General features: G+C 46.5%; 1 protein-coding gene across 1 annotated transcript; it reads right to left on the bottom strand.

Moving 5' to 3' along the window:
* Window positions 1–1,391: 1,391 nt before the first annotated feature.
* Window positions 1,392–9,676, bottom strand: LOC130296309 (keratin, type I cytoskeletal 17-like). Its single transcript, XM_056547703.1, has 8 exons — window positions 9,032–9,676; window positions 8,620–8,702; window positions 6,793–6,949; window positions 5,596–5,754; window positions 5,368–5,493; window positions 4,604–4,818; window positions 2,752–2,783; window positions 1,392–1,621 (listed from the first exon to the last, which is right to left on the bottom strand). The coding sequence occupies exons 1-8, from the start codon at window positions 9,371–9,373 to the stop codon at window positions 1,524–1,526; spliced, it is 1,212 nt and encodes a 403-aa protein (XP_056403678.1). The 5' UTR covers window positions 9,374–9,676; the 3' UTR covers window positions 1,392–1,523.
* Window positions 9,677–24,645: the final 14,969 nt, after the last annotated feature.

The raw sequence follows: 24,645 nt of genomic DNA, 5'->3' as shown, positions 1-24,645 counted from the left end.
AGCAACCGCCGAGCCGCGAGGTCCGTGCAGAATCGAAGTACTGTAACTTAGCTCATCTCTAGTCATATTTATTGAATGTGATGGTACATCTCTGTGTATCCAATATAACATTCACACACTAATTATATGTAGGGATGAGCGAATCAAATCTGACGAATCCGAATTCCTTACGAATTTCAGGAAAAACTCGATTTGCAACGAATGTGAATATCGCCACGATTTGATCGTGCAAATCCCTTCCTTGAACTCTTTTTAGTGCGGTCCAGGCTCCAGGGCATCTAAAATGGCGGATCCACATGTGAGGACATGGGGCAAGGAATCCTGGGAAGGCGGGAACAAGGGTCAGCGGGATAAACCTGAATCACATGCAGCATGCAGCCTATCAGCAGTAAGTCACCCCTGTGATGTCACAGCCCTATATAATCGGCAGCCACCTTTCGGCGAGTCACTTCAGCCATTTATTGCAGAGAGAGAGAGAGAGAGAGGAGGACAGACAGCAGTGTGTGTTGCACAGAAAAGCATTTTTACAGCAGCGATTCACCTCTCAGTCACATCAGCGTTCTATTGCAGAAAGGGATAGACAGCAGTGTGTGTTCAACAGAAAAGCATTTTTGCAGCAGCGATTCACTTCCCAGTCACATCAGCGTTCAATTGCAGAGAGGGACAGAGAGCAGTGTGTGTTGCACAGAAAATATTTTTAACAGCAGTGATTAACCTCAAGCCCAAATATAGCCTAGAACCACTGATAGGGAGGGAAGTAAGATTGAGAGAGAGAGAGAGTGTACACAGCGACTGTGTGCTGCAGCACTGGTGTGTACAACAACTGAAAAGCTAATAGTAGTCACCAAGCCAGGATGAGCAGAGCACTAAAAGCATATTGCCCTCTATTAAGTGTAACCTGTGTGTACATCTAAGTGGTATACCATTTTGTTCCTGTTAAAGTCTTAAGGGCCTAGATACTGTGAAAGGCCAGCCAAAAGTACACACCTGCTGGTGTTGTAGGCAAATACTGTTTTAAGCGTACTGGAGCGCATTGTCCTAAGTGGTGTACCATTTTGTTCCTGTTAAAGTCTTAAGGGCCTAGATCTAATGAGCAGTATTCCCTGATTTCATCTCTCACTGCACTTCTTCCCCTTTGCCTCCTCCTATTTTCATAGACTTCTATGGGTGGCATGTAACTTGATCCCTTAGAGAGCTGATAGTTCTGTCTCTCGAGGCAGATTTTGCACTGAATTGAATGATCAGTGCAGTAGAGAAAGAAATAGGAAAAACGGGGATCTTGCTCTAGTAAATAGTAAAACGTTTCTTACTCTTGCACTTTTGATTTATGCAAAGTCTGTATAAAGTATGTGAAGTTGTGTAATAAAAACACTTATTACAATACATCGCAATATAACATTTATTGAGTATTAATAGACTATAGATGCACCCAGTTCCCCGTTGCTTGGATTAACTGTGTTACAAAAGCATGTGCAGATCATAGGGTCAATAGAAAAGACTGGCATAGACTGTCTATTTGTTCTCTACAGCTTCTCTTCCGTTGCATTTATTTTATGGGACACCACCTTGCCATTGATTACTTCTTCTACGATAGTTGTGACTTTCCTGGTTTTGTTTGGTTCTGAAATAGAGAAAAAAATGCATTGTTATGTGGATGATTTTTTTCTATTATTATTATTATTTTTTTTTTTTTTACATATTGCAATTTCCAAACCCAAGACTATGCTTGAAATACGATTTTTTTTAAAAGCAGAGGGGACTGGTGGAAAACCAGAGGGGGCATAATTATTATTATTTCAGAATCTAAAGGTTCTTTATGTGGTCAGATACCTGTACAAGATGATTTTCCACTGGAAAATAACTGGAAAATAACTGGTGCTAGCAACTGAAGCAGATTTGTAAATTACATCTATTTCAAAATGTTACCCCATCTAGTGATTATCAGCTGCTGTATGTTCCACAGGAAGTTCTTTTCTTTTTTAATTTCTTTCCAGTCTGACCACAGGGCTCTCTGTAGACACCTCTGTCCTTTTTAGGAACTGTCCAGGGTAGGAGCAAAGCCCCATAATAAACCTCTTCTGCTCTGGACAGTTCCTGACATGGACAGAGGTGTCAGCAGAGAGCACTGTGGTCAGACTGGTCAGAAAAAAATAATGTTTTCCAGGGGAATATCCCTTTAAGTACCAACGGCTGTCCGTGCATGATGGGAGTTGAAGTTTTGCAACACACAGTTTGAAACCACTGCTTTAGTCTGTGTTTACACGTTGCGGCTAATTAGCCGCACCGCAACTACATGCTGCATGCGTATTTGCTGCAGGTGGCTGAAATTGCTGTAAAAATGATGCAATTTACTGCAATAATGCACATTGCAGTAATTGCGTAATTTTTGCAGAAAACGCATGCAGTATTTACTTGTGGTACTGCTTAGGCTGTGTTCACACATTTGGGTTTTTAATTGTAATTATTGAATTTAAAAGCAAAAACAGATAATAAATGGGGGACACATAAAGGACTGAGATGTAGATGAGTATAATTTCTTTTTTTCTTCTTTTTTAGTACCTAGGTTCTCCCTGGTTTGGCTTCTGACACTACCAGTGGACTGCTGTGCTTGTTGTAGAAGTTGCAGATGGCCATAACACTATGTAATGACCATGTAATTGCCTCTTTATCCCTGATGTATAGAAAGGGGGATTCCTGACCCCACTCTCCTGAGGCGACAACAATTTTGTCTATATTCAGAGGATAACATACCTTTTACAGGGGCTGGTTCTTTGTATTGCCATCTGGAAAACATGAAAGGGTATTCATTAATAATCAGTCAAAGAGATATTCTTGTCATGGATACATTTGAGGAGCTCACATATTAAAGGGGTACTCCGCCCCTTGACATCTTATCCGCTATCCAAAGGAAAGGGGATAAGATGTCTGATGGCGGGGGGGGGGGGGGGGTCCAGTCGCTGGGATCTCCGGCGCAGCACCCCAGTAATCTGCTGCACGGAGCGAACTCTGCTCCGTGCTGGATGATGGGCGACCACTGCTGTCACACACCCTACATTCATGTCTATGGGAGGGGTAGTGGCGGCTGTGTACTTCTGCTTCACAGCCACCATACCCCTTCCCATAGACATGAATGGAGGGGTCGTGCCATGACATCACAATCACGGAGGACCCACGCTGGCATTCTGAAGATAAATGTTCAGAACACTGGACCCCCCCCCCCCCACCATGATCAGATGTCTTGGGGCGGAGATGTCTTGGGGCAGAGTACCCCTTTAAACGTATCGATCTTAGATCACCACTAATCTACAAGTCAGAAGGTTCCTATAGAGCATTGGTCTCAAACTCAGGTGCTTGGCAGGTGATTTCTTCAGGCATTTAGCCCTACTTCGGGAAAGCTGCGCTAAATGCCGGAAGACTTCAAACTCGTCGGCACACACTGCTACTGTACCTATATCTCCCTGCTGCAGCCTATAAGGAGCCTTCCTGGAGGCATGCGCGCGATTGGTGATGTCATTGCATTCGTAGCGCAGGATGCCGGGATGCTGACATCCTGCGCGGCACATGTGATGACGTCACCTAATGCGTACATCCTTGCAAAGAAGGCTCGTTTTAGGCTGCAGCAGGGAGATGTAAGTACTGTAGCTGTGAAACTTAACTTGCCTAATTAATTGCCTAATAAGGGAGGACCTGCTTATCACCAGGGGCTAACCTATCTTCTTAGGGGGCATAATTGTTTAAATAGGAGTCCTACCTGCCGATGGTAATATCTATGTGGGGGCCTGTACACCTATTGGGAACCCCTACCTGATCATCAGGTAGGGCTACCTTGTAGGTAGACAGGCCCCCAGATAGATATGAACCCCATCAGTGATGGGGTTCATATTTATCTGGGGCCTCTATACCTACTTTGGAGCCCTACCTGATGGGGGTCATATCTATCTGGGGGCCTGTGTACCTACTGGGGAGCCCTACCTGATGGGGTTCATATCTATCTGGGGCATGATGGGGGCATTATATGTGAGGGGCACATGATGGGGGCATTATATGTGAGGGGCACATGATTGGGGCATTATATGTGAGGGGCGCATGATGGGGACATTATATGTGAGGGGCACATGATGGGGCATTATATGTGAGGGGCACATGATGGGGGCATTATATGTGAGGGGCACATGATGGGGGCAATATACATGAGGGGCACATGATGGGGGAATTATATGTGAGGGGCGCATGATGGGGGCATTATATGTGAGGGGCGCATGATGGGGGAATTATGTGTGAGGGGCGCATGATGGGGGCAATATACACGAGGGGCACATGATGGGGGCATTATGTGTGAAGGGCACATGCAGCCCAGCCTCCCCGGCCTCTACATCCGGTGGCCCCCAGATAATTTGAGTTTGAGACCCCTGCTATAGAGGATTAAAACTCCCTTGGTAGACTGCAGGTAGAAGAAATATGTGAGCTGATCATTGTAGCCGTATGTCGTGGAAATTAGTGGTGATCATATGTATCTGTTGGTCCATCCAACCATCAATCATTCTAAACATGCATCCGTTCATCCCTTCCTTTCATCCTTATATAAACCATAGAAAAGGCTTACGTGTCTCCCTCAAGTAGTCTACGGTAGGTCTCAATCTCCTTTTCCAGTCGGGTCTTGATGTCTAGAAGAAGTGCGTATTCGGCATTCTGACGTTCCAGATCGCTGCGGACCTGACTCAACTGTTCTTCAATGTTTGCTACATAACCCTGAAGATGGGCCAACTGTTTACTGTATGAACACTCTGTCTCAGCCAGTGAGTGCTCAAGGGATGATTTCTGTTTAGGAAAGATGAAACCATACATTATAAACAATATATATTTTTTAAAGTGTACCTGTCGTCAACAAAAACTTTTTATATAATGTAGATAATACCATTATATGTATATTGGTAATATACATTGGTTAAAAATTGTGCATATGTTTGGGTGAAAAAATCCTGTCTCTGCAGCTATATCCTGTGTGTCTCTATGAGGAGACCAAATACAGGAAGTGAGGGTAGGACAAGCAGGGATCTGTGTAGACTCCTGGCTTGTCAATCATCCTGATGTATCAGCCGGGGGCATGTTATAGAGCCTCAGTGCACACTGTCCTGCTTTTTCTTAGTGCGCAGAGCCCTGCTTGTCCTCCCTCACTTCCTGTATTTGGACTCCTCCTAAAGACACACACAGGCAATAACTGCAGGGACAAAAATATACACATTTTTTAACCAATGTATATTACAAATATACATATAATGGTATTATCTACATTATATAAAAAGTTTTTTTGTTGATGACAGGCACACTTTAATGTTGATAATAGAAGACAATAGTTTTTAGGATTACCAATGCGAATTGCGCTTGAAGCTCAATATCCAGCTCTTGGACTGTACGTCTGAGTTCTGCGACTTCGGATTTGTGGGACTCGACCATTTCGCTGCTGTGGGAGATCTCTTTGTTCAGTTCGGCACTCTACAAACATACGGCAGACGTTAAGGCGCTTTTGGTAGGAAGAGACCAAATATTCTGCAAATTATGTGTCTGATATTTTGCATCTGTACATTCTGTATTAACCTTTTCGTGGAACCACTGTTCGGCCTTCTTTCGGTTCTGCTCGGAGATTTCTTCATATTGAGTTCTCATGTCGTTCAGGAGCTTGCTAAGATCTGTTCCTGGAGCTGCATCCATTTCCACATTGATATCCCCCTTTTGTCCTCTCAAAGCCTTCATTTCCTGAGATGGAATTAATGAAAAAGTCCAGGTAAATCTGATTCATGCTCAGAAGAAAGAGTCGAAAGAGTCTTAGCCTATAACGGCAAAGTCTTATGTGTATGAGGGTGTGCTAAAGGTTTGGAATATGGCATTTAAATGCCTAAACATTTTGTTTTCTTTTCATATTAAAGGCGTTCTCTGCCCCTAAACATCTTATCCCCTATCCAAAATATAGGGGATATGATAGAATGTACGTAGAGTCCACCACTTCGTTGCAAGCAGCTTTATTGAAGATACATCACACCATAAAAACGATAGTCAGTCAGACATGTTTCGAGCGCAAGCGCTCGAAACATGTCTGACTGACTGTCGTTTTATGGTGTGATGTATCTTCAATAAAGCTGCTTGCAACGAAGTGCTGGACTCTCCGTATATTCTTTCTTCAATATTGGATGCCTTGCCGGGCACCGGTCCAAGCACCGTACATCAGGGAAGGTGAGCTGGATCACTCACTTGTTTGTTGCTTAGGGGATAAGATGTCTGATCGCGGGGGTCCCGCCGCTAGGGACCCCGGTGATCTTGGCCGGCACCCCAGACATCCGGTGCACGGAGTGAACTTCGCTCCATGCCGGATGACTACCGATGCAGAGCGGAGGCTCGTGCCCTCAATGCAAGTCTACGTCCCCTCAATGCAAGTCTAAGGGAAGTGTCATAAAATACAAGGTTATACCATGAGGTCTTCTGTATATGGTGTTAAATAAACACCGTTCCCTAAAATTATTGTGGGCATGAAGCATTACTGAAATACTCGAACCTACACATCTCTCAGTCGAATGTAGAATGTAGCCAAATTTCTCTCTGCCAAGATGTGAATTTCATTTATTTAAAGCAATTTTCTTGAAAGCATGGGCCCAAGCTTTAGAAAAGTTGGCCTACTTTCCAAAATATTCAAAAGCTTAGGGAACATTTTTCCTAAAGCAAAATCCTAAAGCCTTAGACCCATTAGTCTGTACTAATGTATCCATTGTATTAAAGGCAAAAGAGCGGCTAAAACCTTACCTCCTCATGGTTCTTCTTCAAACACTCAATCTCTTCCTTCAAGCTTTCGAGCTGAGCTACAATGTTGGCTTTAGAAAAGTTCAAGTCATCTAAAAGTCTTCTTAGACCACAGATATCGGATTCCACGGTCTGATAAATAGTGGCCTCATTCTCGTACCTGAAATGGAACTACTTATGAAAACTATTCCGTAGGAGATAATACATGAAAACACATAGTCATAGTTATCTTAAACTAGATATACACTTAAGGGGGTACTCTGCCCCTAGACATCTTATCCCCTATCCAAAGGACAGAGGACAAGATGTCTGACCGCGGGGGTCCCACCACTGGGGACCCCCATGATCTCGGCACGGAGCGAACTTTGCACTGTGCCGGATGACTGGCGATGCGGGGCGGAGGCTCGGGATGTCATGGTCACACCCCGCTCGTGATGTCACGGCCATGCCGTCACTCCTCCTACCATAGACTTGCATTGATGGGGCAAGACGTCATGAGCGGGGCGCGACCGTGACGTCACGAGCCTCCGGCACTGCAGCCGACTCTCTAAACGAATGCCGGGTGCAGCAAGGAGATTGCGGGGGTCCCCAACGGTGGGACTTCTGCAATCAGACATCAGCAATAAGATGTCTAGGAGCGGAGTACCCCTTTAGGTAGCTATCTGTCAGCCGAATGCCTGTTCTACCATGATATGTACCTCTAAACTCACCATAACTGTGTACACTTGGCCGTTCTCAATGTGCATGTTTTTTCCAGTGGTTAAAGGGAACTTTATAAAAGTGCAGTCAATTCTGTGGGTGCCATGTTGTTGAGCAGGAGGAGCGGAGCAGATTGATATATAGTTTTATGGGGAAAGTTCCAGAATAACTTGTCTTTTATACATGTAAATCATTGCTTATTCCAGGCTAAGTAGTCAGTTGGGTGGTACCACTTAGTGATTGACAGCTATCTGTGCATAATAGAGAACTGTCAGTCTTGGAGTAGGACCGTCCACATGACTACTTAGCCCAGAATGAGTAGAGATTTATATATATTAAGGACAAGTTATTCTTGTACTGCTTAGTTCCTCCTGTTCTATAACATGACACCTGTGAAATGGACTACAATTTCAATGTGACATCATCAATAAGCTATAGCAAGACCCATTCTAACACGCCCAATGTTACTTTCCCTTAAAGGGGTACTCCCTTGGAAATTATGAATATTTTTTTTTAAATCAACTGGTTCCAGAAAGTTAATCAGATTTGTAAATGACTTCTATTTAAAAACCTTAACCCTTCCAGTACTTAGCTGCTGTATGCTCCACAGGAAGTTATTTTCTTTGTGAATTTCCTTTCTGTCTGACCACAGTGCTCTCTGTTGACACCTCTGTCCATTTTAGGAACTGTCTATAGTAGGAGCAAATCCCCATAGCAAATCTATCCTGCTCTGGACAGATCCTGACACGGACAGAGGTGGCAGCACAGAGCACCGTGGTCAGACAGAAAAGAAATTCAAAAAGTTCTTCAAAAATTACTTCTTGTGGAGCAAACAGCAGCTGATAAGTGCTGGAAGGGTTAAGATTTTTAAATAGAAGTAACTTTCTGGCACCAGTTGATTTAAAAAAAAAAAAATGTTTTCCAGTGGAGTACCCCTTTAAAATCCACCATCAAGTGACCCCTACACATTACACTGTTGGTCAATCCTGACAAAATAAGAGGGTTTGGCTAACACTTATCTAATATGTATAGGCATGGTTATTGCTAAAACTAGTCAGAATTAGATTGAATTGTTCATATGTGGAATGTATATTTATTATAATCCCTAAAGTTAACTATGTCCAAACTTACTTCATTCTGAAGTCATCTGCTGCCAGCTTGGCATTGTCAATCTGAAGGACAGTTCTGGCATTTTCAGTGCTTTCTGCTAAGATCTGAGGAAGACAAGAAAAGTCAATAAATGTCCATGGACCTAAAATTATGAACAATGAAGTAAACAAGAATGGTATGGTCCATGAACCACTAGAACATGGATGACAATGATGACATGTAAGTATTAAAGTCAACTTGTACATAGTGACTTATTATTGCAGCTAATGTTACGTTAAAAAAATATTAGAACCAAACGTTAGAGAATAACTTAAAACAGTATAATAATTAATTCAAAATTATGACTCAATATTATGAACCCTATGGTTAAAAAACAAAAACAACTACTTTAATCTTTCCCTCAAAGACTTATGGAATTCATCCCTTCCTTTACCCTTTTTTTAAGGTCTTCAATGATAGCAAAGTATTTGCTGTAATCCACCACATTTGTCTGCTGCTGGTGCTTCAGGTACCACTCTTTGATCTTGGATTCCAGGTCAGCATTAGCATTTTCCAGGGCCTTGACTTTGTCCAAGTAGGAAGCCAGTCGGACATTGAGGTTCTGCATGGTCTCCTTCTCTCCTCCATGAAGAATGCCATCATTTACACTGACGTTTCCAATTGTAAAGTACTCAGATCCTTTAGACAAGTCAAAAGCCAAAGAGCTGACTCTGTGGCTACCGATGCTGCCCCCAACTGAGGTTCGGACAGATCCACTTTTCCATTGACAAGACATTGTGTGATACGTGAGATCCAAGCACTTGAGACCCGATGAAGCTTCTGTTTGACTGCGCAACTTATTTATACTTGTCGTGGTAGTGGGTGTATCATGCTTTTTTTCTTAATGTTGCCATAAAAGAACTCTTAAATCCTGACGGGATTAATATAAATTGTACGTAAAAATAGTTTTCTAGTTTGGTTTTGTTTTCTTAAACCCCCTCAGGCTGTCTGGATTTTACTCATTGTTATTGCTTCGTTTCTTAAACCTGCCTCATTTCTATGACTTTGAAGTTTGTCATATTTCAATGCGACATTGAGGACGAACAGAAAACGATAAATAAAAATAATAATTGCCTTTTCTTTTGTGCGTGATTGTAAAGATCTGTCTAGACAGTTTATAGTTCGAGGTTCTTAGTTTGGCCTTGGGTTGAGTATTGCCTTGTAGGACAAGTTATTCCTTTAAATGGAAAAGAATGATTTCAATCAATCCAGTTTCTACACCCGTGGTTTATGTTTTTACTAAACACCCATTGCTTCCTTTTGTAGGACATATGTGGATTCTCAAGAACCAACCTTGTATGAACAATCTTGTCCTCCATAAGAGGCCATATTTCAAGATAGCTTTAGAGTCTATTCAAACGGCAGAATTTCCGCTTGCAGAATTCCGCTTGCCTCAAATGAAATCTATGTATGTAACTGTTACAGACAGCGCTGCGGTCAGACTTGCCGACTGCAAGCGCATCAATGTCCCTGCTGCCACTGCTGCCCTTTAAAGTTAAAGGGCCAGCGCACCATTGATTGGTGCTATTCTCATTTGACCCTATTTAACCCCGAACTTCCTATAATCCTTGCTGGATTATAGCGTTTACCTGTGTCTTGCCTTGCTGTGTATCTGACCCTTTGTTACATATCCTGACCTTGCTCCTGTGCCACCTGCCTTCTGACCTTCTTGCTACGTGCCCTGACCTTGCTTCATTGTTACCAGCCCTGACCTCCTGCCTGTCCTGACTTTGTCTGTGCCTCTACCTTCCTGTGTCACGTTGTACCTTGGCTGCCTGGCGGGACGAGTCGTACCAGTACCAGGGGTAGCGACCTGAGGGCCGCCTGCTGCAGCAAGTCCATCCTGCTTTGCGCCGGGCTCTGGGGAAAACCAGCGGCACCTTAGACTCCGCTCCCTGGTATGGCCCACGCTGTCACGCTCCGGCTGGCAGGAGGTGGATCCTCTGTGCCAGAGAGGGATTGGCGTGGACCGTGCTGGTGGACCGGTTCTAAGTTGCTACTGGTATTCACCAGAGCCCGCCGCAAAGCGGGATGGTCTTGCAGCGGCGGTGTTACGCCGAGCGCTCCGGGTCCCCGCTCCTCCCCGGAGCGCTCGCTTCACTCTCCCCGCTGCAGCGCTCCGGTCACATCCTCTGACCCGGGGCGCTGCGATTCCGCTGTCAGCCGGGATGCGATTCGCGATGCGGGTAGCGCCCGCTCGCGATGCGCACCCCGGCTCCCGTACCTGACTCGCTCCCCGTCTGTCCTGTCCCGGCGCGCGCGGCCCCGCTCCCTAGGGCGCGCGCGCGCCGGGTCTCTGCGATTTAAAGGGCCACTGCGCCGCTGATTGGCGCAGTGGTTCCAATTAGTGTGTTCACCTGTGCACTTCCCTATATCACCTCACTTCCCCTGCACTCCCTTGCCGGATCTTGTTGCCATTGTGCCAGTGAAAGCGTTCCTTGTGTGTTCCTAGCCTGTGTTCCAGACCTTCTGCCGTTGCCCCTGACTACGATCCTTGCTGCCTGCCCCGACCTTCTGCTACGTCCGACCTTGCTTCTGCCTACTCCCTTGTACCGCGCCTATCTTCAGCAGCCAGAGAGGTGAGCCGTTGCTAGTGGATACGACCTGGTCACTACCGCCGCAGCAAGACCATCCCGCTTTGCGGCGGGCTCTGGTGAATACCAGTAGTGGCTTAGAACCGGTCCACTAGCACGGTCCACGCCAATCCCTCTCTGGCACAGCGGATCCACCACCCGCCAGCCGGCATCGTGACAGTAGATCCGGCCATGGATCCCGCTGAAGTTCCTCTGCCAGTTGTCGCTGACCTCACCACGGTGGTCGCCCAGCAGTCACAACAGATAGCGCAACAAGGCCAACAGCTGTCTCAACTGACCGTTATGCTACAACAGTTACTACCACAGCTTCAGCAGTCATCTCCTCCGCCAGCTCCTGCACCTCCTCCGCAGCGAGTGGCCGCTCCTGGGCTACGCCTATCCTTGCCGGATAAATTTGATGGGGACTCTAAGTTTTGCCGTGGTTTTCTTTCCCAATGTTCCCTGCATCTGGAGATGATGTCGGACCTGTTTCCCACTGAAAGGTCTAAGGTGGCTTTCGTAGTCAGCCTTCTGTCCGGAAAAGCCCTGTCATGGGCCACACCGCTCTGGGACCGCAATGACCCCGTCACTGCCTCTGTACACTCCTTCTTCTCGGAAATCCGAAGTGTCTTTGAGGAACCTGCCCGAGCCTCTTCTGCTGAGACTGCCCTGTTGAACCTGGTCCAGGGTAATTCTTCCGTTGGCGAGTATGCCGTACAATTCCGTACTCTTGCTTCAGAATTGTCCTGGAATAATGAGGCCCTCTGCGCGACCTTCAAAAAAGGCCTATCCAGCAACATTAAAGATGTTCTGGCCGCACGAGAAATTCCTGCTAATCTACATGAACTTATTCACCTAGCCACTCGCATTGACATGCGTTTTTCCGAAAGGCGTCAGGAACTCCGCCAAGATATGGACTCTGTTCACACGAGGCGTTTCTTCTCCTCGGCTCCTCTCTCCTCTGGTCCCCTGCAATCTGTTCCTGTGCCTTCCGCCGTGGAGGCTATGCAGGTCGACCGGTCTCGCCTGACACCTCAAGAGAGGACACAACGCCGTATGGAGAACCTCTGCCTGTACTGTGCTAGTACCGAACACTTCCTGAGGGATTGTCCTATCCGTCCTCCCCGCCTGGAAAGACGTACGCTGACTCCGCACAAAGGTGAGACAGTCCTTGATGTCTACTCTGCTTCTCCACGTCTTACAGTGCCTGTGCGGATGTCTGCCTCTGCCTTCTCCTTCCCTGCTGTGGCCTTCTTGGACTCTGGATCTGCAGGAAATTTTATTTTGGCCTCTCTCGTCAACAGGTTCAACATCCCAGTGACCAGTCTCGCCAGACCCCTCTACATCAATTGTGTAAATAATGAAAGATTGGACTGTACCATACGTTTCCGCACGGAGCCCCTTCTTATGAGCATCGGATCTCATCACGAGAGGATTGAACTTTTGGTCCTCCCCAATTGCACCTCGGAAATTCTCCTTGGACTTCCCTGGCTTCAACTTCATTCCCCAACCCTGGATTGGTCCACTGGGGAGATCAAGAGTTGGGGGTCCTCTTGTTCCAAGAACTGTCTAAAACCGGTTCCCAGTAACCCTTGCCGTAACTCTGTGGTTCCTCCAGTAACCGGTCTCCCTAAGGCCTATATGGACTTCGCGGATGTTTTCTGCAAAAAACAAGCTGAGACTCTACCTCCTCACAGGCCTTATGATTGTCCTATCGACCTCCTCCCGGGCACTACTCCACCCCGGGGCAGAATTTATCCTCTCTCTGCCCCAGAGACTCTTGCCATGTCTGAATACGTCCAGGAGAATCTAAAAAAGGGCTTTATCCGTAAATCCTCCTCTCCTGCCGGAGCCGGATTTTTCTTTGTGTCCAAAAAAGATGGCTCCCTACGTCCTTGCATTGACTACCGCGGTCTTAATAAAATCACGGTTAAGAACCGCTACCCCTTACCCCTCATCTCTGAACTCTTTGATCGCCTCCAAGGTGCCCACATCTTTACTAAATTGGACTTAAGAGGCGCCTATAACCTCATCCGCATCAGAGAGGGGGATGAGTGGAAAACGGCATTTAACACCAGAGATGGACACTTTGAGTATCTGGTCATGCCCTTTGGCCTGTGCAACGCCCCTGCCGTCTTCCAAGACTTTGTCAATGAAATTTTTCGTGATCTGTTATACTCCTGTGTTGTTGTATATCTGGACGATATCCTAATTTTTTCTGCCAATCTAGAAGAACACCGCCAGCATGTCCGTATGGTTCTTCAGAGACTTCGTGACAATCAACTCTATGCCAAAATTGAGAAATGTCTGTTTGAATGCCAATCTCTTCCTTTTCTAGGATATTTGGTCTCTGGCCAGGGACTACAGATGGATCCAGACAAACTCTCTGCCGTCTTAAATTGGCCACGCCCCTCCGGACTCCGTGCTATCCAACGCTTTTTGGGGTTCGCCAATTATTACAGGCAATTTATTCCACAGTTTTCTACCATTGTGGCTCCTATCGTGGCTTTAACCAAAAAAAATGCTGATCCCAAGTCCTGGCCTCCTCAAGCAGAAGACGCCTTTAAACGACTCAAGTCTGCCTTTTCTTCGGCTCCCGTGCTCTCCAGACCTGACCCTTCCAAACCCTTCCTATTGGAGGTTGATGCCTCCTCAGTGGGAGCTGGAGCTGTTCTTCTACAAAAAAATTCTTCCGGGCATGCTGTCACTTGTGGTTTTTTCTCTAGGACCTTCTCTCCAGCGGAGAGGAACTACTCCATCGGGGATCGAGAGCTTCTAGCCATTAAATTAGCACTTGAGGAATGGAGGCATTTGCTGGAGGGATCAAGTTTTCCTGTTATTATCTACACCGACCACAAGAACCTCTCCTACCTCCAGTCTGCCCAACGGCTGAATCCTCGCCAGGCCCGGTGGTCTCTGTTCTTTGCCCGATTTAATTTTGAGATTCACTTTCGTCCTGCCGATAAGAACATTAGGGCCGATGCTCTCTCTCGTTCCTCGGATGCCTCAGAAGTTGAACTCTCTCCGCAACACATCATTCCACCTGACTGCCTGATCTCCACTTCTCCTGCCTCCATCAGGCAGACTCCTCCAGGAAAGACCTTTGTTTCTCCACGCCAACGCCTCGGAATCCTCAAATGGGGTCACTCCTCCCATCTCGCAGGTCATGCGGGCATCAAGAAATCTGTGCAACTCATCTCCCGCTTCTATTGGTGGCCGACTCTGGAGACGGATGTTGGGGACTTTGTGCGAGCCTGCACTATCTGTGCCCGGGATAAGACTCCTCGCCAGAAGCCCGCTGGTTTTCTTCATCCTCTGCCCGTCCCCGAACAGCCTTGGTCTCTGATTGGTATGGATTTTATTACTGATTTACCCCCTTCCCGTGGCAACACTGTTATTTGGGTGGTCGTTGATCGATTCTCCAAAATGGCACATCTCATCCCTCTTCCTGGTCTTCCTTCTGCGCCTCAGTTGGCTAAACAATTTTTTGTACACATTTTTCGTCTTCACGGGTTGCCTACACAGATTGTCTCGGATAGAGGTGTCCAATTCGTGTCTAAATTCTGGAGGGCTCTCTGTAAACAACTCAAGATTAAATTAAATTTTTCTTCTGCATATCATCCCCAGTCCAATGGACAAGTAGAAAGAATTAACCAGATCTTGGGTGATTATTTGCGACATTTTGTTTCCTCCCGCCAGGATGACTGGGCAGATCTCCTTCCATGGGCCGAATTCTCGTATAACTTCAGGGTCTCTGAATCTTCCTCCAAATCCCCATTTTTCGTGGTGTACGGCCGTCACCCTCTTCCCCCCCTCCCTACCCCCTTGCCCTCTGGTCTGCCCGCTGTGGATGAAATTTCTCGTGACCTTTCCATTATATGGAGAGAGACCCAAAATTCTCTCTTACAGGCTTCTTCACGCATGAAGAGGTTCGCGGATAAGAAAAGAAGAGCTCCTCCCGTTTTTTCCCCTGGAGACAAGGTATGGCTCTCCGCTAAATATGTCCGCTTCCGTGTCCCTAGCTACAAGTTGGGACCACGCTATCTTGGTCCTTTCAAAATTTTGTGTCAAATCAATCCTGTCTCTTATAAACTTCTTCTTCCTCCTTCTCTTCGTATCCCTAATGCCTTTCACGTCTCTCTTCTCAAACCACTCATCCTCAACCGTTTTTCTCCCAAATCTGTTCCTCCCACTCCTGTTTCCGGCTCCTCGGACATCTTCTCTGTCAAAGAAATCTTAGCTTCCAAAAAGGTCAGAGGGAAAACTTTTTTCTTAGTGGACTGGGAGGGTTGTGGTCCTGAAGAGAGATCCTGGGAACCTGAGGACAACATCCTAGACAAAAGTCTGCTCCTCAGGTTCTCAGGCTCTAAGAAGAGGGGGAGACCCAAGGGGGGGGGTACTGTTACGCCGAGCGCTCCGGGTCCCCGCTCCTCCCCGGAGCGCTCGCTTCACTCTCCCCGCTGCAGCGCTCCGGTCACATCCTCTGACCCGGGGCGCTGCGATTCCGCTGTCAGCCGGGATGCGATTCGCGATGCGGGTAGCGCCCGCTCGCGATGCGCACCCCGGCTCCCGTACCTGACTCGCTCCCCGTCTGTCCTGTCCCGGCGCGCGCGGCCCCGCTCCCTAGGGCGCGCGCGCGCCGGGTCTCTGCGATTTAAAGGGCCACTGCGCCGCTGATTGGCGCAGTGGTTCCAATTAGTGTGTTCACCTGTGCACTTCCCTATATCACCTCACTTCCCCTGCACTCCCTTGCCGGATCTTGTTGCCATTGTGCCAGTGAAAGCGTTCCTTGTGTGTTCCTAGCCTGTGTTCCAGACCTTCTGCCGTTGCCCCTGACTACGATCCTTGCTGCCTGCCCCGACCTTCTGCTACGTCCGACCTTGCTTCTGCCTACTCCCTTGTACCGCGCCTATCTTCAGCAGCCAGAGAGGTGAGCCGTTGCTAGTGGATACGACCTGGTCACTACCGCCGCAGCAAGACCATCCCGCTTTGCGGCGGGCTCTGGTGAATACCAGTAGTGGCTTAGAACCGGTCCACTAGCACGGTCCACGCCAATCCCTCTCTGGCACAGCGGATCCACCACCCGCCAGCCGGCATCGTGACAGGCGGTAGCAACCAGGTCGTATCCACCAGCAACAGCTCAACCTCTCTGACTGCTGAAGATAGGCGCGGTACAAGGGAGTAGATAAGAGCAAGGTCGAACGTAGCAGAAGGTCAGGGCAGGCAGCAAGGATCGTAGTCAGGGGCAACGGCAGGAGGTCTGGAACACAGGCTAGGAACACACAAGGAAACGCTTTCACTGGCACAATGGCAACAAGATCCGGCGAGGGAGTGCAGGGGAAGTGAGGTATAAATAGGGAGTGCACAGGTGAACACACTAATTAAGCCAACTGTGCCAATCAGTGACGCAGTGGCCCTTTAAATTGCAGAGACCCGGCGCGCGCGCGCCCTAAGGAGCGGGGCCGCGCGCGCCGGGACAAGACCGACGGAGAGCGAGTCAGGTACGGGAGTGGGGATGCGCATCGCGAGCGGGCGCCTCCCGCATCGCGAATCGCATCCCGGCTGAGAGAGGTATTGCAGCGCACCCGGTCAGCAGGTCTGACCGGGGCGCTGCAATTGCGAGGATGTTGCGAGCGCTCCGGGGAGGAGCGGGGACCCGGAGCGCTCGGCGTAACACACGCCTTCTTCCTCACAGGTAAGTGGATCCACCTCACCACAGCCGTAACAGTAACTATGGGATTCGTATGTATGTACCTATGTATGTAACTATGGGATTCGGCAAGCGGAAATTTAGAAGTGCGAATGGGAGTGTGGAATCCCATAGTTACATACATGGGCTTTAATTTGAGGCGGAATTCCACAAGCGGAATAGACCCTTAGGCTAGGTTGAGACTACGGAATTTCCGACGGAATTTTCGCTTTGAAATTTCCGGCAGAAATTCTGCTTACTATAATGCATAGTGTAGTGAATGGTTTTCCGTTCGCAAATTCACACTTCGGAATTTGTGAAGCGGAAAATCCGGATGAAAAATCCGCTAGAAAATTTCCGCCTGAAGAAAGGGGTTGCTCTTTCTTCAGGCGGAAATCCGAACGGAACACATAGCAGTCTATAGGAGACTGCAGTGTCCGCGCAGTCCTAGCGCCGACTAATTCAGTCGGCGCAGGCGGAACTCGTAATCTCCGGGCGGAAATTTTCTGCCCGGAGATTCCGTAGTCTGAACCTAGCCTTAGTGGACAGCTACTATCTAAGCCTCTTCCTCTGACTATCACAACTCTAAATGATACCAAGCACCAGCCTAGACAATGTACATATAAGGGTCTTATCACAGAAATACATTCTTCCTAGGAAATATTTTGCCATGAGTAAGGTTTGGGATTTGCTAATCTCCAGGTTTTAGGACTTTGTTGTAAAATAGTTTTCTAGGGATTAGATGGGTATTCCAATCTAAAGTATTTTCATGTATCCACCGGATATGTGATAAATGCTAGATAGGTGGAGTTCTGAATACTGGGACCCCCCCAAAACAGCAGAATTAGGGGCCCCAGTATCCTGTTACCCTCAGCAATAAGACTGCGGGTAATTATTATGTGAGGCAGCAGTCAAGTATGTGCCATGCCATGCTTTTTTTAGTCTATGGCACTAACAAAAACGTGGGACTCTTTTTTTGTTAGCACTATAAACTTTGAATGCAGTGGCAAGATGCATACATGACCATCACTCAAGTCACACTCTTACTTGCCATTGTCGTTCTGCTGAGTGAAATGGGTTACTAGGGTCCCTATTTTGTTTATCCATGGATATCTCAGCAGAGAGATCCTCAGGAATACTTCAGACAAGATTATTAACTGCATCAATGGGCATCACATAGGTGTCTTAAAGGGGTACTCCACCCCCAGACATCTTATCCCTTATCCAAAGGATAGCGGATAAGATGTCCAATCGCAGGGGTCCCATTACTGGGGACCCTGCAATCTCCCTGCTGCACCCGCCGTTTGTTTAGAACGTCGGGTGCAGTGCCAGAAGCTCATGACTCAATGGCCATGCCCCGCTCGTGACATCACTGCCACGCCCCTCAATGCAAGTCTATGGGAGGGGGAGTGACTGCTGTCACGCCCCTCCCATAGACGTGCATTGAGGCGTGTGTGACCGTGACGTCACAAGCCTCCACATCGCTCCGTGCACCGGATGTCTGGGGTGCCGCAGCTGAGATCGCGGAGGTCGCCAGCAGTGGGACCCTCGCGATCAGACATCTTATCCCCTATTCTTTGGATAGCTAATAACATGTCTAGGGGGGAGTACCCCTTTAAATAACCCAAGGTTGGCCAAATTTTCTCTATGCTCCTTACAGTGGTGCATTACTAAAATATCCAGAATTCAGTAAAGGTCCTGTCTGTAATTAAAGATGTTGAAAATACAAAAACTTATAATTGGTATTACTCCATTTACAAGGTAATAAAGCAGGGTAATGGCAGGAAAGTTACAATCCCTGCTATGTCAACAGAAGGCATCAGCAGAACATGATCAGGTAAGTGCAGTCTGTGTTCTCTTAATGGTGTTGTCCCATTGGCGTTGTCTGTATTCTACGTTGGTGATGGAGCAATAGAAAATTGACCTTTTACTTACAATCCTATTGAATTCCATTAATGTAATATGGAGGTCATTTTATAAAAGGATTCCCAAACTAAAAATGGAATTGTGGAATAAGAACCTTCTTCTCAATGTTGAGCTCCAAAGGATAGCAGATAAGATGTTTGATAGCCGGGGTCTCGCTGCTGGGGACCCCTGCAATCTCAGCTGCGGCACCCTAGACATCCGGTGCACAGAGCGAACTTTGCTCTGTGCCGGATAACTGGCGATGCGGGGTGGAGGCTCGTGACATCACGGCCACGCCCCCTCAATGCAAGTCTATGGGAGGGGCAGTGATGTCCTCACGCCCCCTTCCATAGACTTGTATTGAGGGGGCATGGCCATGATGTCGCGAGTGGGTGTGGCTGTGACTTCACGAGCCTCGGGCGCTGCACCCGACACTCTAAACGAACACTGGGTGCAGAAGGGGGATCAAGGGGGGCCCCAGTGGCAGGACCCCCATGATCAGACATATTATTCCTTATCCTTTGGATAGGGGATAAGATGTCTCGGGGCGGAGTACCCCTTTAAGACCAATTTTAGTGTAGAACCTTGGTTGATTGAAAGATATGCTGATACTTTGCTGGGTCAGTCTGAGCTTGCCACCGCTTTCAAGGTAGGTTTCCAAGAATGTAATCAGGAATGACAGTAAAATCCCTGACAGTGTGTGTTCTTACTTTTGCCATTGTACTGTATATTTATATTGTTTTACAGGCCAATAAATTATTTTTAATTGATTTAATAAAATCTTCATTGCTCATGGTTTAGGTATCTCGTCTTTCTGCCACATGAGGCATGGTTCTTAACATATATAATAATTACAACTTTGACAGGAAGAAACCCTTCAATAACTTTTATTCTATAAAGAACCCGCTGTTGGGGCCTCTGGTGATCCGCCACACCCTCCATGGTCTCCTTCATCTACCTTCTTTAATTCCCTTTCTATACCTGTAGTTATCTTCCTATAGGTGTCACATCATCCCATTTCATGCACCTCGCTGCACCTACAAACCCTGATGCCATGATGTCTTTGTCTACATGGTCGTTGCAGCCGCCACCCTTTATTATACCTCTCTTTTTTATTTTTTTTACAGATGACCAGACTTACAAAATCTTTATTTTTACAGGGATAGGATTTCCATATTACAGAAGTACAGTATACAATCTTGTGATACGTTGCAGATTTCCTGGAGTAGAAAATTACGATACCAATTTTCACACCAAAATCTGAGCCAAATTCTGCAGATTTAAATGGGCACTCTCATTAAAACAGTTTTTTGCTATTGCACTCCATATGGTAAAAAAAAATCTTTCTAATGTAATTTTTGTTTTATTAATGTTTTATTTGTGTTTAAAAAAAGCTGCCACTAGGTGTCTCCCTACTTGTCCAGAGCACATTTCCCCCCCATCTCTTGCACAGACTTTAGACTCCTGCTGGCCTGGCACAATTCCAATATCAGGAGATGTGGTCTGGAGTGCTGAGGGGGGTGTGTGCAGCCTTAGCCAATTATAGCTCATCTCACACTGAACCGCTCTGGGTTGTGTGTAGCAGAGTGAGGGAGGAAGTTCTCCCCTGTATGGCTTCAGATGATGTTACACCTGCTGGGGAACGCCCCTTCCCAGCCTGTGAATCTGACTGAGACTGAGCAGAAAATACAGAGCAATATCAAGGTAGAAAATTTAAAAATAATAAAAATAAAGGCAGAGGGAGGTGATAGGGGCAGTGAACTGGATTATAACATTTAACAAGATCATGAGAGCTACTCTTTAACCCCTTCCCTCTTTGGCAATTATAATTTTTGCACTTTAGTTTTTTCCTCTTCACCTTCTAAAAATCATAACACTTTCAATTTTCCACCTAAAAATCCATATGAAGGCTTGTTCTTTGCGCCAACAATTTTACTTTGTAATACCATCAATAATTCAACTACAAAATCTACGGCAAAACCAGAAAAAATTCTTCGTGGGGCAAAATTGAAAAATAAAAAGGTATTTTGTCATTTTTAGAGGCTTCCGTTTCTACGCAGTGCTGTTTTCGGTAAAAATTGCATTTTTATGTATTCAGTAGGTCCATACGGTCAAAAGGATATCCAATTTTTATAGGTTTGATTTTATTTTACTACTAAAAAAAATTATAACTACATGCACCAAAATGAATACGTTGAAAAATGTCCTTTTCTGACCCCTATAACTTTTTTATTTTTCTGTATTAGGGGCGGCATTAGAACTCATTCTTTGCGCTGTGATCTGAAGTTTTTATCGGTACCATTATTGTTTTGATCTGACTTTTTGATCACTTTTTATAAATGTTTTTATGGTATAAAAAGTAACCAAAACTTTGCTATTTTGGACTTTCGATTTTTTTTTTTTACATGTACACCATTGACCGTACGGTTTAATTAATGATATATTTTTATAGTTCGGACATTTACACACGCGGTGATACCACATATGTCTATTTTTATTTACACTGGTTTTTTTTCAGTGGGAAAAGGGGGGTGATTCAAACTTTTATTAGGGAAGGGGTTAAATCACAGTAATTAACACTTCATTTCATTAACACTTTAATTGCATGGCATTGATCAGTGCTATCGCCTCTCAACTGCTCCTGCCTGGATCTCAGGCACGGAGCAGTCATTCGGCGATCGGACAGCGAGGAATCAGGTAGGGATCCTCCTCGTGTCCTGCAAGCTGTTCGGGACCACTGAGCTAACCGGCAATGTTTACTTTCATTTTAGTGTCTAAAGGGTTAATGCCGGACTTTAGCCCGATCGGCGATGTCCGGCGTTAGCTGTGAGTCCTGGTTGCCTATGGCAACCGGGACTCACCGGGTATTATGCGCGCTCACCTTCTGAGCGCGGGTCATACCTCGGGAGCCGCAGATGGACGTTAATGAATGTCCATTTGCTGGCAAGGGGTTAAGTGTTGCCTCATTGTGGATTTTTGGTGCAGGTTATGTAAATGTTGGTGTTTTTGAGCCACACAAAATGGTTTGAATCAAAGACAGAAAAAGTAGATCAAAATATGTCCGAAATCAGCAAATCCATAACAAATGCAGATTTTTTTCGTGGATTTTTACTTCTCCATTGAAGTCAACTTTCTATAGAATTCGTCTTGTGCAGCTACGAGTGAAATTGGGAGAAAAGTGCTTAGCCTAGCACTTCTCTCTGCTTAGTCAAGCGGTCAGTGGGGGTCTGAACACCCTGACCCCCACCAATCAAAACTTTTTCCATATCTCTATGAGAGATAAGCAATCTGAGCCCATAGAACCTGGTCTCGCTCAGAACTTTGGCTACAATGAGGGTCGCCGAGCACTAAAACTTTGCTAGGCTCTATTATAGAAGAAGGGATGAGGAACACATGGCAACATTTTGTGGTGGCCCAGTACAGGAGTGGCACCCCTGTACCCTTGCTGTCCTGTCAGGCAAACTCTATTGCGTTGTCTCCTAAATCCCTCCTTAACCTATGCAAGGCAAATGGTTAATTATATCTAATATTTTCTATTGTAATGTATATACACTGTTATGTGCCTTTAAATACTGTTCCTATGTGTTGTAACCGAGGAAGGAACCAGTGATCACGTGACTAATAGGGTGACCTATGGGACCCCTCCAGAGTCTCCCCCATATAAACCCTGGGAAGAGCTAGCTAGTCAGTTCAGCGCTATACATGCTGAGGAACAGTACGGTCCTGAGAGAGTGTCTGTTTTCCTGAGGAGGCCCAAGGCCTAACACCCAGCCACACTTCCACTATTCCAGTGCCCCACCAGTGAATGTCAAAACCTGGTAAGCTACATACGGGGTGAAGTCAGTCGAGTCAAGTCATTCAAGATCGGTCTGTACCAAGTCAGCATGGTCCTGCAGCAAATTGTCCAAATCCACTAGAAGTCCCAGCAAGCCCTAGAGTCTCTGAAGTCACTGGTCACCTCCTTTGGCCTAACTGAGCTGTCAGGACTATTACACCTGTCTACCTCTGTTAAGCTGCCATTGTTCCGTAACTTGGCGTCGGAGTCATTATTTGCCCCATGCCTAGCCCAAGATCCAGCGGTATACCTTCGGGTGGTGCAGAGGTTAAATCACGAACACAAGGGGTTGATGCCATCTGCCCCTAGAGTAATAACTTCTGCCCTCATCATACCCTCACCACAATTTCAACATAGGATGAGGAAGTTGGAATAATGAAATGATGTCCGCGTAGCCCAGAATACTTTGCAGCTATCAACAAGATTACATGATCGCAGGTTAGCCAATCACTGCTTGAATACAGCTCCCAGGCCAATCATGAGACAGCATAAGGGTAGGTCTAAAAGGAGTGATAAAACCCACTGCACTGCATGGAGGCCACCATCTTGGAGAACAAGCTGAACAGTGAGCAGTGGACAGAGGAATTCACTGTAGAACTACCGATCCTAGAAATCTTTTACAAAACAATGTGAGCAAAGCATTCTGCAGAGGGCTCTCCTCCATGACCTGTATTACTGTGTACAGATGCTGCACTACAAATCCCAGCAGCATGACTGTAGAAGAAGCCTATAGAACATTAAAACACTACAACACAAAGCAATTAGAGCAAAGCATTGTGAACCGGACTGAACATGTATTTTACATTTCCTGGGTTTAACCAAAAATAGAGTATTTCTAGCTGTGAATTAACAAAAGAAGGAGAAGAGGAAAGAGTCCATGTCCTCTGGAAGTAAACATGTTGGAGGCAGTACCAGCACTGTGGGCATCACCCATTTGCCCAGGACCAGTACAGGTAGCAGCAGCCTGATGGCAGTAGCAGCAGCAAGCAAAAGCCCATACCTTCCAGGGGTTGTGTTGTTTCGGAGGATAATACGGCCATTGTAGACTGGTTGGCTCGTTCTCGTTCATCTTAAGAAAGACTCTGCCAATAGAACGTTGAGCCAGTTGCAACTACCCAAAAATTAATTAATATTCACCAAAGGCATGTATTGCTACTGCCAGCAATGCCTACACATACACAACCCGCCAAGTTCCCCCAAAAAAGGGATACTTATTTAAACTTTTCAATGTTTACCAAAGCTATTTATTTTTAACTATTTTGAGACAAGTGCAACCCCCAAAAAAGGATAAATTGTTGGAAAAATCCATTGCGCCTACAGATACCTCCCTGTGCATTTTAACACTGTCAGGCATCAGCCAGGGATACAGATTTATTTTAGTGTTAATAAGCCTAAAAAATCTAATAGTGCAGTGTGTTTTTAAACAAGCTGTTAGTCACCATGGGTTACCAAATGTCTCCTTAACTTTGACATGAACCTAGCCCCTTAAAACCACTTTAAAACTACTTGAATGCATAGGTGACCCTGCTCTTAGGCAGTGTTATACAGTGATCCCCCGACCTACGATGGCCCCGACATACGATCATTTCAGCATACGATGGCCTCTCAGAGGCAGCATCAACATACGATGCTTTTGTATGTCGGGGCCATCGCATAAACGGCTATCCGGCAGTGCACACTGCTTCAGCTGCTACCGGATAGCCGTTTAACGTGCCCCGTGTGCCCCTGTGAGTGTCACTCACCTGTCCCCATCTTTCAGGACTGACCTCTTCATGCTCCTCTGCATGGCCTCTCCTTCGTCGTCATCACGTCGCCGCACACTCCGTCCCGTCATCCAATAAGAGCGGCGTGCGCATCGATGTGATGACGGCGATGGAGAGCGACGATCCAGGGCAGCGGTGATGGTCCGGAGCGGCGGGGGGCACCCCGGGGACGTGATGACGGCGATTGAGAGTGACGATCAAGGGCAGCGGTGACGGTCTGGTGACGTATGTTGAGGGATCACT

The sequence above is a fragment of the Hyla sarda genome, chromosome 12, assembly GCF_029499605.1.
Source record: "Hyla sarda isolate aHylSar1 chromosome 12, aHylSar1.hap1, whole genome shotgun sequence".
Classification (NCBI taxonomy): domain Eukaryota; kingdom Metazoa; phylum Chordata; class Amphibia; order Anura; family Hylidae; genus Hyla; species Hyla sarda.
Note: the sequence above shows the minus strand (reverse complement) of the source record. Positions and strands in the feature narration are given on the sequence as shown.